The sequence below is a fragment of the Miscanthus floridulus genome, chromosome 9 (genome assembly GCF_019320115.1).
Source record: "Miscanthus floridulus cultivar M001 chromosome 9, ASM1932011v1, whole genome shotgun sequence".
Lineage (NCBI taxonomy): Eukaryota > Viridiplantae > Streptophyta > Magnoliopsida > Poales > Poaceae > Miscanthus > Miscanthus floridulus.
In genome coordinates this window covers 2,615,732-2,631,764 of record NC_089588.1, presented here as the reverse complement: position 1 = coordinate 2,631,764, position 16,033 = coordinate 2,615,732, and the positions used below count along the sequence as shown (strand labels likewise).

The window sequence follows — 16,033 nt, the reverse complement described above, 5'->3', positions numbered from 1 at the left end:
TGAGTGCCTGCATCCTCATTGAAGCGCACCTCGGTGTCCTCGGCGTCGGCATACTGGTTGGCGGTTGTGATCATCTCACCGATCCCAGTGGGCGGCTTGCGGTTGAACTTGGAGCGAAGCTCGCGGTGATAGAGTCCTCGGATAAAGGCGGTGATGACCTCGGCTTATGTGATGTTTAGAATAGAATTCCTCATCTTAGAAAAGCGTCGGATGTAGCTACGGAGGAGCTCGGATGGCTTCTGGTTGATGCGGTTGAGATCACGCTTGGTCCCCGGTCACGTACACGTAGCCATATAATTGTCGGTGAAGACTTTTTTCAGCTCTTCCAAGGATCCGATGGAGTCTAGGGCAAGGCTAGTGAACCAGTTCATGACGGTTGGCGCGAGCATGATGGGAAGATAGTTCGCCATGACATTGGTGTCTCCTCCGACAGCGCAAACAGCAATGGCGTAAGCCTGTAACCACTGTGTTGGATTCATCCTCCCCTCGTAGGGCTCGACCCTAGTGATTTTGAAACCACGGGGCCACTGAAGTGTTCGGAACGCCCTTGTGAATGTCGGGGGGGCCCTCGGGGTTGTCGGCACCATCGTCTACAGTGTTGCCGCGCGGTGAGTTGCTCAAGAGCTGAGTCCGGATTACCGTACTCTTGCTCGTACACCTGGTGGCGGCGTACTTCATCTTTGTGGCGACTGAAGCGGCGTTCGTCGATACGTTGTCGTGCATCACAGAGATTGTTGAGGTGCACCCGAACATCCTGGTCGACCTCCTGGTCATGTTGGCGGTGATGTTCGGCGTGGTTGCCCCTAGCTCCACCCTAGATGGGTTGCCTAACGTCGCGGTGCTGGTCGGTGAAGCGACTTTGGCAGCGATCGGTTCTTGTGGCGACTGATCGGCGAATCGAAGTGGTGGAGTATGAAGGTCTCTGATCCTAGCGGATCTCATTGACCTAGCAGTGCGCCGCTTTAAGCATGGCGGCGACCTTGGCGAGCTCGGGCGTTTGTGGGAGGCGGGCGAGCTCATTGGCGGCCACTGCCAGATTGGCGCTTGGAGTCTTGAAGACGTCGTGGCCGTCAACGCAGAGAAACACTTCGTCGAGGTTGTGTTGGAGTGGTACTCCTTGCGAGTTAAGCAGCTGCTCAGCCCTCGCAAGGACATTCTCATTTGCTCGGCGTTGTGCGTGGTTGACGTTCCGGTTCTCACGAGCGGCGCTTTCCTCCTCGGTCTCACCATTCCAAGGGGGGCTGTCGACGCTGACGTTGAAGATCGTGCCACCCCAGAAAGGAGGGAGAGGAGGTTGCTCAGTGAAGGTTTCAGCAAGGGTCTCCGTTGAGCCTTGGGACTCGGAGTCTGGATTCTCTTCTGGGATGGTCTGGAGGGACGCTCCAGAGCGTCGACTGACGTGGAGCATGTTGACGACCGGCGGAGGCTGGTCGACGATCTGGTCGGCGAGACGATGGATGTCTCCCACCTGGTCGGCAAATTTACCCCTTAGGGCGTCTTGGAAGGTGGCGGCGGTGTTGGCGAGCCCGAAGGGCAGAGCCACAACTCCTAGAGTCTTTTGAGCAGCCTCCGATAGATCTGGATCGATGGTTGGTCGGCGTTGGACTAGAGTGTCCAGAGCCGATTCGGCGATGGAGAGGCAATCGGCGAGCTTCAAACCAACCCGATCGATAGATGCGATCAGATCTTCATTGTTAATCTGTCTCCTCTAGTAGCGAGGAAGCGAGCAGCGAGTCATCGATGAAGGCGACCTCGGAGGCGGTTCCGAGATCGGATCTGCTATCACAGGTGCGGGGGTGATCGGCGCAGAATCGATCTGTGTCGGCTCAAGGAGCTCTCCGACTCCGTCGGCGTTGATGATCCACGAGATCGATCCGACCGTAAAGATCTGGTCGGACTGCGGGAGGGGCGAAGAGCCTGCAGAAAAAGCCATCTTGTTCGACAGGGAGTCAGCACGCAATCCCCTACCTGGCGCACCAACTATCGAAAGAATATCGTAGACAGTCCTCCGAGGGGTATCCCATGAAGATAGATTGATCGGTAGAGGAGCGTGAGATCAAGAACAAGAAGGCAACAGAGACACACGAGTTAGACAGGTTTAGGCCGTCAGTATGACGTAATACCCTACTCATGTGGTTTGTTGGTTTGTATTAGCTATCGTATGATATTACGTGAGTTTGGAGGAGATCCCTGCCCGCCTTATATAGTCCGGAGAGTAGGGTTACAAGTCGGTTAGATCTAAGAGATAACCGGAAAGTAATAACTGATTACATGAAACTTGGGATCATACATATCCTAACAGATCTCGTAGTATCTTCATAATATCTTCTAGATGTCTTGCGAGAGGCACCGAGCAGAGTCGTGCCCCGCAAGGCTTCGTCTCGTCGGCTGGGCCGCCCCTGGGGGCGTAGCCCATGTGGTCTGTCATAGGTATCCGGGGTCATACCCCCACAAAGTAGAATTATATTTTGTGTTCGACTAGCTAAAGTAGAATGCATCTCAACGTCTTTAGGTAGAAGTTACGTAACTGACCACCTCTAAAAAAACACTCGAGACTTTTGGAGACATGAACACTTTTTTGCTCATATATGTAAATAAAAGAACTTATCTTGTACAATTATTTTTTTGAGCGAATCAAGTGGCAGAGATAATGGAGGAAGTTAATGTGAGATTAGTCATCATGTTTAAGGAGCACACGACCACGCTGGTGTTGTCCTCGCCCTGTCCCTGCCCCTAAATTTCACCACCTGCAGCCAACAGCTCCTGTCGTCTCGCCGCGCCATCGTCCTCCCGGTCCCGGCCCTCAACCCCACCCCACCCCCCCTCTCTTATCACCCGCATCACGACTCCCCCGCCACCAGCCCCGCCTGGCCGCTGTCTCCCACCGCCCCCAAAGCACCTTCTACAAGGATTCTCTAAGTTCGAAACCTTAACTCTTTCTTCTTCCTCCTGACAAGCGGCGAACGGATGGGTCGCGCTGAGTGTACCAACACGTGGCCCGTCGCGTGATGGAGTTTGCCAGAGATAATACGAGGACGGACAGGGGCGACGATGTCGTCCCGACGGACTCTCGCGCGATGTGCACAAGTTAGTTTGTGAGGCCCGAAGGGCCCCTACGCTATCGGGGCTCTGTTGGGCTGGATAGCAGCTTTAGGTTGGTCTTGTTTGGGTCTCTCTGTCCACGACACATGCCTTTTTCCCGGCCCAATTAGTCTATGCAGAATCCTCTTCTCTGCGCCGTGTATTGGGCCGATCGGTCATCGGGCAGAAATGAAATGAAAGGGTCTTGGCGCTTGACACCGGCCAGGTTCGACGTAGTGTTTGTGTAGCAGCGTATAGGAGTACTACTACGCGCGTACATACTGCAGCTCCAGTTTCTCGTGCGCGCGTCTCTCTGGTGTACCGACCATGCGACGGCGACCCGAGAACGAATCGCGTCGAACATCATATCCCACAAAGGCACCGGTTTGTCCTGTAGCCACCGTGCGATATGATGGGCCCACAAACATATGGAAATCGATGATGCGCACTATTCGTTTTGGCTTATTTCACTAATAAGCCATGGCTGAAAGTACTATTGGCTGATTTTATGTGAGAGAAAAATATTATTCGTTAACTGATAAACTATGACTTATAAGCCAAACACGACTAGATGGGCGCCACGCCACGGCGAACTTACTAATTTGTCTTGTCTGCCCGTCGTTCCTCCGTCCAAATTTTGATCCCGGATGGATGGATGGATGGATGGATCCTTCTGCGAACTCATATATAATAATAATCCATATATTATATATATAGTCTACGGTCAACTGTCCATGTGAGCATGCATGTGGCGTCGGTTAGCACGAGTACGAGCATCATGCATGCATGGTCTCATGGGTCATGGCACCGCGGCAGCCGGCAGGTCTCCTTGCTAAGGCTCCGAAGCAAGCAAGCCCTCTACGAGTTGTGATCGATGCATCCGCGGATGGAGCGGTGGCATGGCATGGACGACACACGCCGTCTGCTTGTATATATCATCATCATCGTCACCCGATCAGGGGAATCTCGATCGGATCATCATTCAGACTCGCGCGCACACGGCTTTGTTGCAGCAATCAGAGTGGCTTCATTCCCACGGCAGATTGGCAGAGGACGACGACGCGGCACTTAATTCAATACTGCTAGCTATTAGTAGGAGTACTAATCAAGCATCGAGCACCGATATTAGCTAGTAGAGCACTACTAATTAATCATCAATGAGTTTTCTTTTAATTCCCCTGTCAATCGAAGACTAATTAGAGGCTACACTGTAATGAACAATGAAGGGGTGTGTGTCCTGGGGATCAAGACTCTCTCTAGAGAGATTCCATTAACTTTGTGATGCTCAAGTAGCACCTAACAGTGAGTGGAGTTGTCTATCAGCTTGTTCAGCTGGTATGAACCGGCTGGTGCTGGAAACCAGCTGGTATAGGAAAAAACAGCCAGCACAGTTCCATCCAGCCAAGACCAAACAGCCAACAGCACATCCAGCTCAATTTAAGAAAAGGCGCCGACACCACATCCGGCACAATTCAAAAAAATGGCGCCAACACATCCATTCAATAGCGCCAAAAGCAGGATACATTCAAATAACAATACAACAGCTCAAGGTGCTAACCATTAGCATAAAACACAGCACTGCATACTACAAACTTTCCAGGCCATATTGCAATCCGATGACCCAGATTGAGGGCGGAACAAGTATATCAGAATAACAGGTGCAAGAATCCTTATGCTTACTAGTTATTAGAACAAAGATGCATAAGGAAAATGCTTAGCCAGTACTTTGACTACTAAACAACATGCCATGAAGGATCTTAATTCTCCATGAATCTTAATTCTCTACGGTTACCATCTGCAATACACTGAGCACTACAGCTGCAAACAACAGCAATGAGTGTAACCTGTCAAGAAGAGAAAGGATATCAGGCCACATTCAGCACAAACATAACAGTAAGAAAAATAACTACTACGTATTACATAATTCATACATAAGATGCTTTGCATGCCAATAAAGCAATATGATGAAGTTAGTAGCCATAATTTTTTTAACTAGAAGCTAAAGGATACAATCAAAGAACCCTATGTTTATGTTCTCCACAAAGGTGACTAGGATACATTCCTTTTCTGTGGTCACCATACCACTAATTGGCCAAGTGCCACCACTACAGAATGATGTCAAACTTGACGCCATGGCCGTTAACAGGACACTGGAATCCCAGCACACGATGGTCACAATGTAAACAAGCACACGATTCACTCAAATCCACACACCATGACAGCTAGAACGATAAACACGGCGCTAGCTAGTAGATGCAGAATTTTTCACTCATAGTTACTAGAAGCAAAAGCAGTTTCAATTATCAGCTAGCGAGAGTATCAAGGAGTCTAAGCCATTTGCAGCCATTAACCTACATCACCATCTAGTACAGATGATATGTCCAGGCTCCTATTTATTTTGACAAGGAAATCACAGACAATACTTCCGCTCATAAACCTATGCCAACCAATCTTCACAACATTTTCCTTTAATAACAGCAATGCAATGCCCACTTCCCATTGCTGGAAAGAGGTATACAAATAACCAGGACCACTAATACTGTAAATCTAATATAAACTAAGCAGGATCACTGTAAATACTTAAAAACTTGAACTCTTTGTATACAACTGTAAATGTAAGAAACTTTTCACAGAATGCAGGATCACCTTTGGAAAGAAGCCTATGCACCACCACTAGTGTCTCCAGGGCAACCTATATAACAAAATAAGAACACATTCTATATTAATGGCCACTAAGGGAAGCATAACCCAGTCTATATTATTAGCACAACTACAAGGGACAGCTAACTTTAATTGAAGTACTTGCCACCTTAATTTTAATCACCTTTGTTGCATCATTGTCCCCAGAGAGCCACAGATATGTACTCCCTCACTAATGACATAGTGTAATTAGCATTGATCTGAACCCAATCCGACGGTGGGTATGTAGGCGAACCAACTCCAATCTCACGATTGCGTAAAAAATTGTGCAATGCAAAGCATGACATAATAATCATCTTTTGCTTTTCCCTATGACAGAACGGTACCCCATTTAATATGTGCCAACAGGCTTTGAGAACCCCAAATGTCCTTTCGACGACATTGCGGAGGCTTGAATGAGTGAAGTTAAATTTCTCTTGTCTAGATAATGTGTCCATGTCTACCCCCCTAAAATCGTCCAGATAGTACCTTGTATTTTTTTAATGGAGCCAAGTAGCCAGTGTCCAGCGCATATCCAGCGTCCACCAAATAGTAGTGTCCTACAACACATGCAACATTTCAGTTTTAAACAGTTTCGGTTTCCTCAAAGGCAAGTAAGAAAAATGGGACAAGTATTGCATGGCACTACTCACTAACCTACTGGTGGATGCGGGAACGATGGTTGCTGCCAACATTCTCTTAGTACGGCCATGTCATGCACTGACCCCGCCATCCCACCCCCCACAAACGTGAAGCGCATATCCATGTCCACAATGGCACATACATTAATTGTTACATCTCATTTCCTGTTTATGTAGTCAAGTTTGGCCTCCTTGTTCACCGACACTTTAATATGAGTTCCATCCAACGCCCCAATGCACCCATCAAAAAATGGTGCATATGTAGAAAACTGAGCGTGCACTCCAGCATAACTTCTATCAACTGGAACTAGAATACTGTTTGCCCATCTACTAATAATCTCCGCCACATGAGTAACCTTTCTTCTAACAGTATCTAAAGACCGCTCAAATCTATCACTGCTCCTTCTAGCTGCCCTGTTGTGAGCACAAGTCCACACATACAAACCTAAAGTTTCTATGGATCCAGTCTGTTGTGTACCCTTCAATCCATACTCAACTAAAATATTGTGCAAATGCAGGAAAGCATCAAGAGACATACGCAGGTTTTCTTTGCACCTTCGTTTGTTTTGCAGATTGAGTTGAATCCACTGCTGCCCGCTCATCTTTGGGAAGGGGGCGGCGGGGTTGACCACTGGAGCCGCATTGTCCACTGCTGCTTTTGACCTTGCAAGGAGGACAGCAGCAGCCGCTACATTGTAAGTTGTCGTTCCTTCGCTGGAGGTGTCGCTGATGTAGGAGTCCTCAGAGCTGCTCATCTGCAAGAGCATAATATACAAATTAGATATGGATGACAAACAAAATAGCAGTTTTGGCTAAGTTGGACACCACAAGCCTTCTATTGCTAAGCTGTGCAGTTTAGTAAAATCTAGGTTCAATCTTGTCATCATGAATAACAGACAGTGATGACACCACACACTGAGACTAATAAATTATACTAAAATCAATAAATAGATATACTGATATGCAACTCAACAAGCTTTGAGAAAATATTAAGATGTGCCTGCACTGGAAGTGCTGTTATGTTGGGTAGATCTGTCATTTCCAATGAGGATAGAGAAGGCAAAGCCTGGAGAAACAAGCTAAAGTCATGCAAGAATCCATGGTAAGCACAACAAAACTTGTAGAAAATTGGGCAAGTTTCAAACGCCTGATGGAACATATATGCTCAACTATAACTTCGGTGATACTAGCTGGGAGTGAAGGAATTTGCTTGAGTTCTGGACAGATACTGAAAAATGAGATGTTCTTAAAATAATTAATCAAACTAAGAAAGCACTCAAGCTCCATAGCTTTGAGTTGATGACCTAAAAAGAGAGCAACCACACTGAAACTGACCTAAAAGACAATGAAAACAATGAAACTAAACTGAAATACTTTGGAGTTGCTTAAGAATGGCACAAATACCTCTAGTGTTTGAAAGTGCACCACTACAGCCGATGGGATGGCCTAGAGAAACAACACCACCACCTAAAACTAGAAATGTAGGACAGTGTCATAAGTCACAATAAGAGAGTTATTAAGGTGACATAGAACTCCAAATAATAGAGTCTTGTCTTGTTACGAGTTGTAGGTCAACCTACAACCAACATATGTACATCACAGAACACAATTTATTTCGATTAGGGAAAAACAACAAGTATACAAAGTTCAGGCCACAGGCCACAACACATCGATGCAACTAACCAAACAATGTCCAAGGAATATTACATGGGGCAAACATACATCCTCAACATGCACAATTCGAACATAAAACTAGATAGACTACCGTAGAAGGAACGTTCGTTGGGATAACGACTACTTGGATCTAGCTCTCAGAGCCTCCCAGCAGGCCTCAATCAAGTTTATGCGGCCCTCTTTCATTTCCATGGTCAGAAAAGTTCCTACGGTCAACTGTGTTCTTGAAAACAACTAAAGCATGAGCAAACGCAGGATCAGACTCGGGCACCCCATCTTGTTTCATAAGTTGCTTCACTTTGGCCATCTCCTCGTCGTGCTTGCTTGACCCCGCCTTCTGCTGCTGTTGGTTCTTAATGAACTGGGTCAGGTCTTCAAGGCACTCTTCAATGGAAACAGTCTTCTTACTGGGAGGGCTGCTGATGGAATGTTCTCTATTGGTTCGTTTGGAGGACTGGCCGACACTATGTGTACCTACAGGTTCCTGGGACATGTTGTGTGGACTTTCATTGGTAGGAGTACTCGGTGTCCTCTCGCGATGATGTCCACCAGCAGTGAGCAACGTGCCTCTTTCACGGGGGGTGCGTCCCCAAAGAGTGACTAGTAGGCCAAGGCATTTGGGAACTTTGGTCCGTTGCGCAGCCGATTGGCTATTTTCCTGCACACGTGCCATGGTTCCACAAGTTAGGCCGAATAGAATAGGACCATCCCTAGTACTTGGTAGTCAGTGGGTTAGAAAGAAAATAGGTGGCCCTATTGCCATCCTCAAAAAATGAGGGGTCAACTGCGACGCCTCCTGTGATCGGGTCACGGCCCAGGCCAGTGTGGGTTTGAAGGTCGCGCCAAGCGAAATATGACCGCTTTAGGTCATTCAACTTGTTCTGAAGCTGTTTCTTTTCATAACCCAACTGCGTTTTGTTTTCGAATTGTGGATATAGATTTGACCACCCGACGGTCGTGAGGCCTCGTTTATTCCAGTGCAAAGAGGTTTTTCTGTTCTATGACTGATTCGAGAAAGGTCCTCAAGGTGGCTTCATCCCAGTTAGCACGGTAATTGGACATCTGTTGGCATTTGCAAAATGTATGGTATGATGATTGCAGCATATAAGAAATTTTGCAGCACTTGTAAGAGTAACAAACAGGGGATTTTGGTCGTAATACAAGGGGACTTGCCTTGCCAGAAGTCTTCGCGCATTTTGAACGGCGGATGCAGTGACTGCCTTCAGGAGAGGAGCAGGACGAAGCGAACGACGCTGCTAGTGTGGCGGATCCGGCGAGAAGGCTGGCGAATCCGGCGAACTGAGAGGCGGATCCGTTGGCAGCGGGCGGGCTCAGTTACAATAGGAGCACGTGGGGGTCAGATCCAGTGGGGGTGGGGGAGGGGGCACGATGGCGGCGTTAGATCCGGAAGGCGGGTACGACAGTGGTGTCTGAACAGGTGGGGAGGGAGGGAGGTGAACTCGGATCCGAGTGTACCTGCGTGCCGTCGGAAGAGCGGCGACGTCGGCGGGTTGAAGGGGGGATGCGGCGCTCTACTTCAACAAACTTGATGGTTTCGACGGTGCCGGGGAAGGAATGGAGAAGCGGAGCTCACACCGGCGGCGACCCACGCGGCGGAAACCCTAGGCGTGGGGGGCGCGGGGGACGGAGTGAGGGAGGGAGGACGACGCTGCCGTTCGGAGTGAATGAGCGAGCGACTAAGGGACGCGGCGGAAAGCTAGCTTTATAGCCGTTCGGCTGGACTTGGGCCAGCCAAACGGCTGGGCTGATAACAGCGGCCCAGCCAGCCGATTTTGCCCAGCCGAACAAGCGGTATGTTCACAAAACCCAGTCCTCTGTACATACACAAGCTGTCTCATCAAGTTTGACGAAGGAACGTGCAGTTCGTGTTTCTGCTGCAACATGTATAATAGACACACACTCTCTCTCTCCTACTAGTCGTGGTCAGTGCTCGTTTAGTTCTCAAAAAGTTTTTTAAAAAGTGCTACAGTAGATATCACATCGCATCTTGCGATACGTGTATGGAGCATTAAATGTAGACGAAAAAAAACTAATTGCACAGTTTGATTGGAAATTGCGAGGCGAACGTTTTGAGCCTAATTAGTTCATGATTTAACATTAATTGCTAAATAAAAACGAAAATGCTATAATAGCCAAATTCTCGAAATTTGCGAACTAAACACGCAGTCAGACGCAAGTACGGGATTCAAACAAGAATGGATGCCGTCTGCTTTGCACAGTACCTTGTCCATAAATGCTCATGTCCTCCTCTTACTAGCCGTTGGTTGCCCTGATCGCAGCTGCAGGTTTGTTTCGTCAAGGTTTCTGCACCATCTCATAAACAGTGGCAGTCAAAAACCAAAGTTTTCAGTTGTGGCGAAGGGTTGAGAAGGACAACCGACATGGAATTTCTCAGAGTTAGCGAAGAGTGCATAGGGGGGCAAGGGCAAGTCAGCCCTTTTAAAAAATTCCTCATCCACTTCACTTGCTGACAAAACCCATCGCACTCGGAATCACAAAAAAACAAAAGAAAACCGATCGATCGCACTCCAAAATAAGCATGCATGCATATGGGCGATGCCACTTCATCGAATGGTGGAGCATCAGCGTATAAACAAACAAATAGTGCAGAAACAATCTGCATGTTCGCTGGTTGGTTTCTGGGCTGATTTAGGTTAGCTGATGCTAATGTATTATGGGAGAAAAATACTGTTAGCTAGTTGATTTGGGCTGACTAAAACCAACCAGCAAACAGGCTGAACAGCAGCAGCATTGCAGCAACACGCGCGCCTCTCGATGCACTTTTGGCTTGGCCATGCTTGCAGCTGCAGTCGCAACGACCCCCCAGCTCAGCTCGTCTCCTAGTCCTGGATGCACTCAAAAACGTCAAACAGTAGGGGAAGTAAACCTTCAGTTAGACGTTGTTGCATGCTGCATTGCTTCCAGTTTCAGACTGTTCCTTGCAGCTGCAGACTGCTGGTGGCCAAGATTTTCGTTTTCCTTTTTTTTCACCGTCTTTACCGTTCTGTTGCAAAAGGAGCCAGGCAACCAGCGCTAGTTTAACCACAGCTGCATTCGCTCGTCGAAAATAACACAAGTACGTCTGTCATTTCAGGCCAGTTACGTGATGATGGAGCTGCTGCGTCGCGTGACGCGATCGCGATAATGGCGTCCGTCGACACCTGCTGCTCCCCATCGTCCCCCTGCCCTTGCGAGGTGGCAAGCAGGAATACATAAATACGGGCGGGGGGCACATGACCCACGGCAAGCTCTGCTCGGAGTAATTGCTGCCATCCGGGGCCTCTCGTTTCAGCTCGCTGGGCTCATTCACTGACCAGTCACCTCTGATCCATCCATCCATTCAATATCCACGGGCGGCGCGCGGTGGTCCGAGCCGAGTCCGGCCGGCGATGGGCAGGAAGGGAGGCCTAACCTCCATCTTCTCCACCTCCAGGCACTCCAAGCCCGGCGCCGCCACCTCGCCAATCTTGCCCTCCTCGCCGTGGCCATGGCCGTCGTGCGCGACCAAGCCGCAGACGGCGTCCTTCCGCGGGCAGGGCGGCGGCGACGACGACCGGCAGCCGTGCACCACAGCCGCCGCCGGGCGCCGCCGCTTCGACCAAGCAGCAGCCGCACCCGGCGGCGGCGGGAGGCTGCGGCCGCCGCGCGGGGCCGCGCCGGGCGACGAGATGTACAGGACCGTCAACTCCGTCTACTTCGACGCCGCCGACTCCTGCCGCTTCTTCTTCGACGACGACGGCGGGGACGCGGCGGAAGACGACGTCATTGACGACGGGAGCTTCTCCACGACCACGGCCTCCGAGGAGTGGTCGGAGGCTGTCATCCGCAGCCTCGGCCGGACCTCCACCGACCGCTTCTTCTTCGACGCGGGCCCCCCGGCGCCAACTGCGGCGTCCAACTCCATCCTCGCCGCCTCGCCGTCGCCGGGTCGGACACTGGCGCCGCCGGCGCCGCCTGTTGAGGCGCCCGGGCTGCTGCAGGCGGCGCTGGCGCCGTACGCGGCGGGAGCGATGCTGTCCGACGCCGCCCCCGTTGGCTCTGGCTCCGACGACGACGAGGCGAGCGATGCCGAGACAGAGACCGAGGTGCCGTCGACGTCGTCGCTGGTGGAGGAGAGCGTGGCGGTGGCGCTGGACTCGGAGGACCCGTTCCGCGACTTCCGCGCGTCCATGCACGAGATGGTGGCCGCGCACGGCCTCCGCGACTGGCCCGCGCTGCAGGAGATGCTGCTCTGGTACCTCCGCATCAACGGCAAGCACAACCACGCGCTCATCGTCGGCGCCTTCGTGGACCTCCTCGTCGGCCTCGCCACGAGCACCAGCAGCGGCAGCAGCAGCGCCTCTCCCTCCGCCACCACTACCGGAACCACGACCGCGACAATGACGACGACCACAACGACCGCCTGCTGCTGCTCCAGCACCAGCAGCAGCTCCAGTACTAGCAGCGGTGGCGGTGGCGCTACCAATACCACTACCGCAGCTGCAGCTCCAGCTGCAACCATGGATGAGCAATGTGGAATAAGTGCCGGTGCGTCGTGCTCCTCTCCTGCTTCGTCTGATCTGGAAGAGGAGGCTGCTGCCGGAGAGAGATCAGGCCATTGCACAAGCAGCGATGCACTCGATTCTTCCTGTTCTTGATGCTCTGCTCGGTTTGCTGTATACTACTTACAAAGTTACAAGTTGTTACTAGTAGTAGCTAGCAAGGTTTCGCATAAATCAGGAGCTAGCAAATACAAGTGTTCGATTTTAGATCTGGAATGTGCGTCAATTTAGTTCTGCATTCCACCGGCTCACCATGTATTACTGTACCACGCAGTCGCCATGTCGTGGTCCCAAACACGCCCTTAGCCTCGTCAATCTAGCCTGTGAAGCAACATGTGGGCCCCACCTCTCATCTCCCACATCTTCCTCGGGCCTGTTTGGCTGGTGATAAAGCCTCCTCATAAGCCGGCTGAAGCTGTTTTTGTTGTGAGAGAAAAATACCGTAGATTCTAGCTGATAAGTTCAAGCGAACACTCCTTCTCCTCTCTCACACTACGCAGTAGCGGGTGTGCTCGCCTCCCTTCACACTGCAGCCGCCAGCTACACCCTCGCCACTCTCACCGCCCACACCCTTGTCAATCGTGGCCACATAGCCCACACCCCTTGTCACTCGCGGCCACGCCGCCCACACCCACAGTGGCAGGCTTACCTCGGATGAACTCAATCCACAGAAAAGTTGGGGACCCAAGCCGCGAGGTAGAGCAGCAAGCTAAAGACGACAAGGCTAGGTGCGGGCCTCGTGAAGCTGGTGGCAATGTGAGTGATAGCCGAGGAGTAGGTCCTTGCTTCTCCAACGTCATGGTTGTTGCCTAGATCACCATCGACATACGTCGGACGTCCCCAACCCACGTGCAGCCTTTCCTCCCCACATCTAGTCGGGCCCTTCTCCTCCCCATACTCATGTGTTGTAGCAATGCCTCCCCCCTCCTTCACCGGCAGCCAGCACTTCCGTTGGGAGAGGCAACACTCGCTCGCCCTAGCCGGAGATGGTGGCGAACTGGCGATGGAACGATGAGCCATGGTTTGTACAGGGTGTTCCTCGAGGAGAATGACCTGGAAATTGGCCTCTTCTCGGTGGCTAGGGTCGGGGTGGAGGCTACCGTGTTGCTCATGTCGCATTGTCCAGAGGAGGTGTGTTGCCTCATCCGCCTCACCTTCGATCCATCGAGTGCGCCATAGGCGGCGGCGGCACACCTAACGAGCACGGCGTTGGCGGCCTTCGCAACATGGGCGGTGTTGGCACGGGTAGGGGTTTCGGCGGCCTTTGTGGCGTGGCTAGCATCGGTGAAGGTGGCGTGTGGAAGAGACGAGCAACGTAGAGAAGATTGAGGGGGGAGAGGTTCCATTGACATGTAGTTAGGTCCTATATAAACAGATCCATATCACATCCCAATCGGTACGACACGTAGGATAACAGGACGGGTGACCACACATATGGACCAGTGATGAGACCCAAAAGAAGTTTAATAATGACTCATAAATACAACAATTGGAATTTGGAACCGAGAAGGCGCCGCCCCATATTGTTTAGACTGCTAGTGAAATTTGTTCTATATATTTTCATCAATAAATAATTCTTTTGTTCATACTATAAGTACAGTAATTTATTTCCCCTAGGATCGGAGCTGGTGGCCCGGTGGGTAGTGGTCTAGTATAGTGGACGAGCTTTGTTTGCAGGCAAATCTCTACTGCTACTCGTTCTATGGCCCTGTTTGGATCCATGGGTTAGAGCTAGTTTAGGCTAGTTGGAGCTCAACTAGTCTTAAAGTAGCCAAATAGGAGGGCTAGAGTGGGTTATTTGCAACTAGCCCATTCTAAAAAACTATCCTCCCAAAGAGATGATTATTTGGGCTAGTTGGGGCTATTTGAGGTGGGATCCACTGTTTTCTCTCTACTTTTACCCGCACCAATGATTTGGAAAGCACATTTATTATCATTTTAACCCTTGTATTTAAACATCTCTTAGGCTAGAGTTAGTTCAGGGCTAGTCCTGAGCTAGAAACTAACTCTAACCTCTAGCTGTGGTTAAACAGGGCCTATATGTGGTTTTCCTTCTGATCGATTCGTGGAAGCGTGCGTCTGGTGTCCGAATGTACCAAAACCGTACCACGTCACTCTCAGAAGCGATCATCACCATCGTCCATGTCGCCGTCGGTCGTTGTCACCCAGACCCAGGCCCCGCCCCCCGGCCCCGGTGCTGTTAACTGCGCCTGTCTCCACGACGACGACGTACCACGGCACCCGCTCCACGGCCGGCTCCAGCAGCTCGTGCCTCGTATACATACACATCACCGCACCGATCGGCTCGTTAAGTTTGCGTCCACCTTAAACAACCTTGACGCCTGCGCGCAGGCAGGCCAAGCACACACGACGACGACGGCGACGTACCGGCCGGCTGGTTGGTGGCGGCGTGTCGGGCCGTCGTCGTCCGTCCATCTGTTTCCGACGAGACATGCTCTCCGCTCCATTTATTACTCTCTCCGAGAGCTGCTCGCACGCGTATTCATCATGTGCCTGTATGTACTGCGTACAGTGCTTCGATCGTACTCGCGCGGACGACCGCGTTGCCTTTGCATTGCGCGGCCGGCCGGACGAGCGAGCGAGCCACGTCCATGTCCATCGACGGTCGACGCATGGCTTCCCGGCCGGCCGGCCGGCGATCCCCTCAGCTCGGACTCCGATTTGATCTGCTCCACCGCCATAAATGCTGCTGGCCGCAGTCGATCCAGCACTTTTGTTTCTTGCTGCTCATGGAAGCCTCCTTGTATACGTCTGTCGGTGTGTGGCGCTAGCGTCCGCCGTCCGGCCGGGGGCCTCGGCTCCATGTCTCCATGGCCATTTGTATTGTGTACCACCGTCGCGTATTATGCCACAGGCGCCGTGCTGTTCCTACTAACTTGCTAGTACGACAAAGTACCATCAACACATCATGATGCCCTTGATATGAACGGGTCGTCCCAACATTTTTCAAATTCGAAAATTTGAAAAGTTAAACAAGAGAATCCTTGCATTCATGCGCCCAGTGGTGATGTACGACAACCCTTTTTATGCACCATCGTCTCTGTAAAAGGTCAATGCAAACTGGTGCTGAGAACCTCTGTTTAGAAATATAAGTAGCGTTTTGGGTTCTGAACTTTTGACTACTCACATCGTCCCAAAAATATACTCTCCGGCTTGACCCCAAAACGCCCACACTGAGTACTTTTAAGCCTGTTACGGTCTTACGGACTATAATTCAAACTATGTGTGGGATCAATTTTTACAGGAGAAAATATTAGTCTAATACTAGTTTCACAAAAAAAACATATATGTTCTACAACTAAAATGTCTTGAACAATACATTTTTGGAGTTTACTAATTAAAACCAAAAGTTTGAAAACGTTGGTTGAGTCTAGA

At 50.6% G+C, this 16,033-nt stretch overlaps 1 protein-coding gene across 1 annotated transcript; it reads left to right on the top strand.

The window, feature by feature from the left end:
* Nucleotides 1-11,044: 11,044 nt before the first annotated feature.
* On the top strand, nt 11,045-12,844 carry LOC136481202 (chitinase-like protein PB1E7.04c). The gene has a single exon (XM_066478559.1). It carries the CDS (start codon nt 11,486-11,488, stop codon nt 12,731-12,733), a length of 1,248 nt encoding a protein of 415 aa, XP_066334656.1. The 5' UTR covers nt 11,045-11,485; the 3' UTR covers nt 12,734-12,844.
* The last annotated feature ends 3,189 nt before the right edge of the window (nt 12,845-16,033 follow it).

Coding starts and splice junctions, on each gene's coding strand:
- LOC136481202 (XM_066478559.1), top strand. CDS start 11,486: ATGGGCAGGAAGGGAGGCCTAACCTCCATCTTCTCCACCTCCAGGCAC.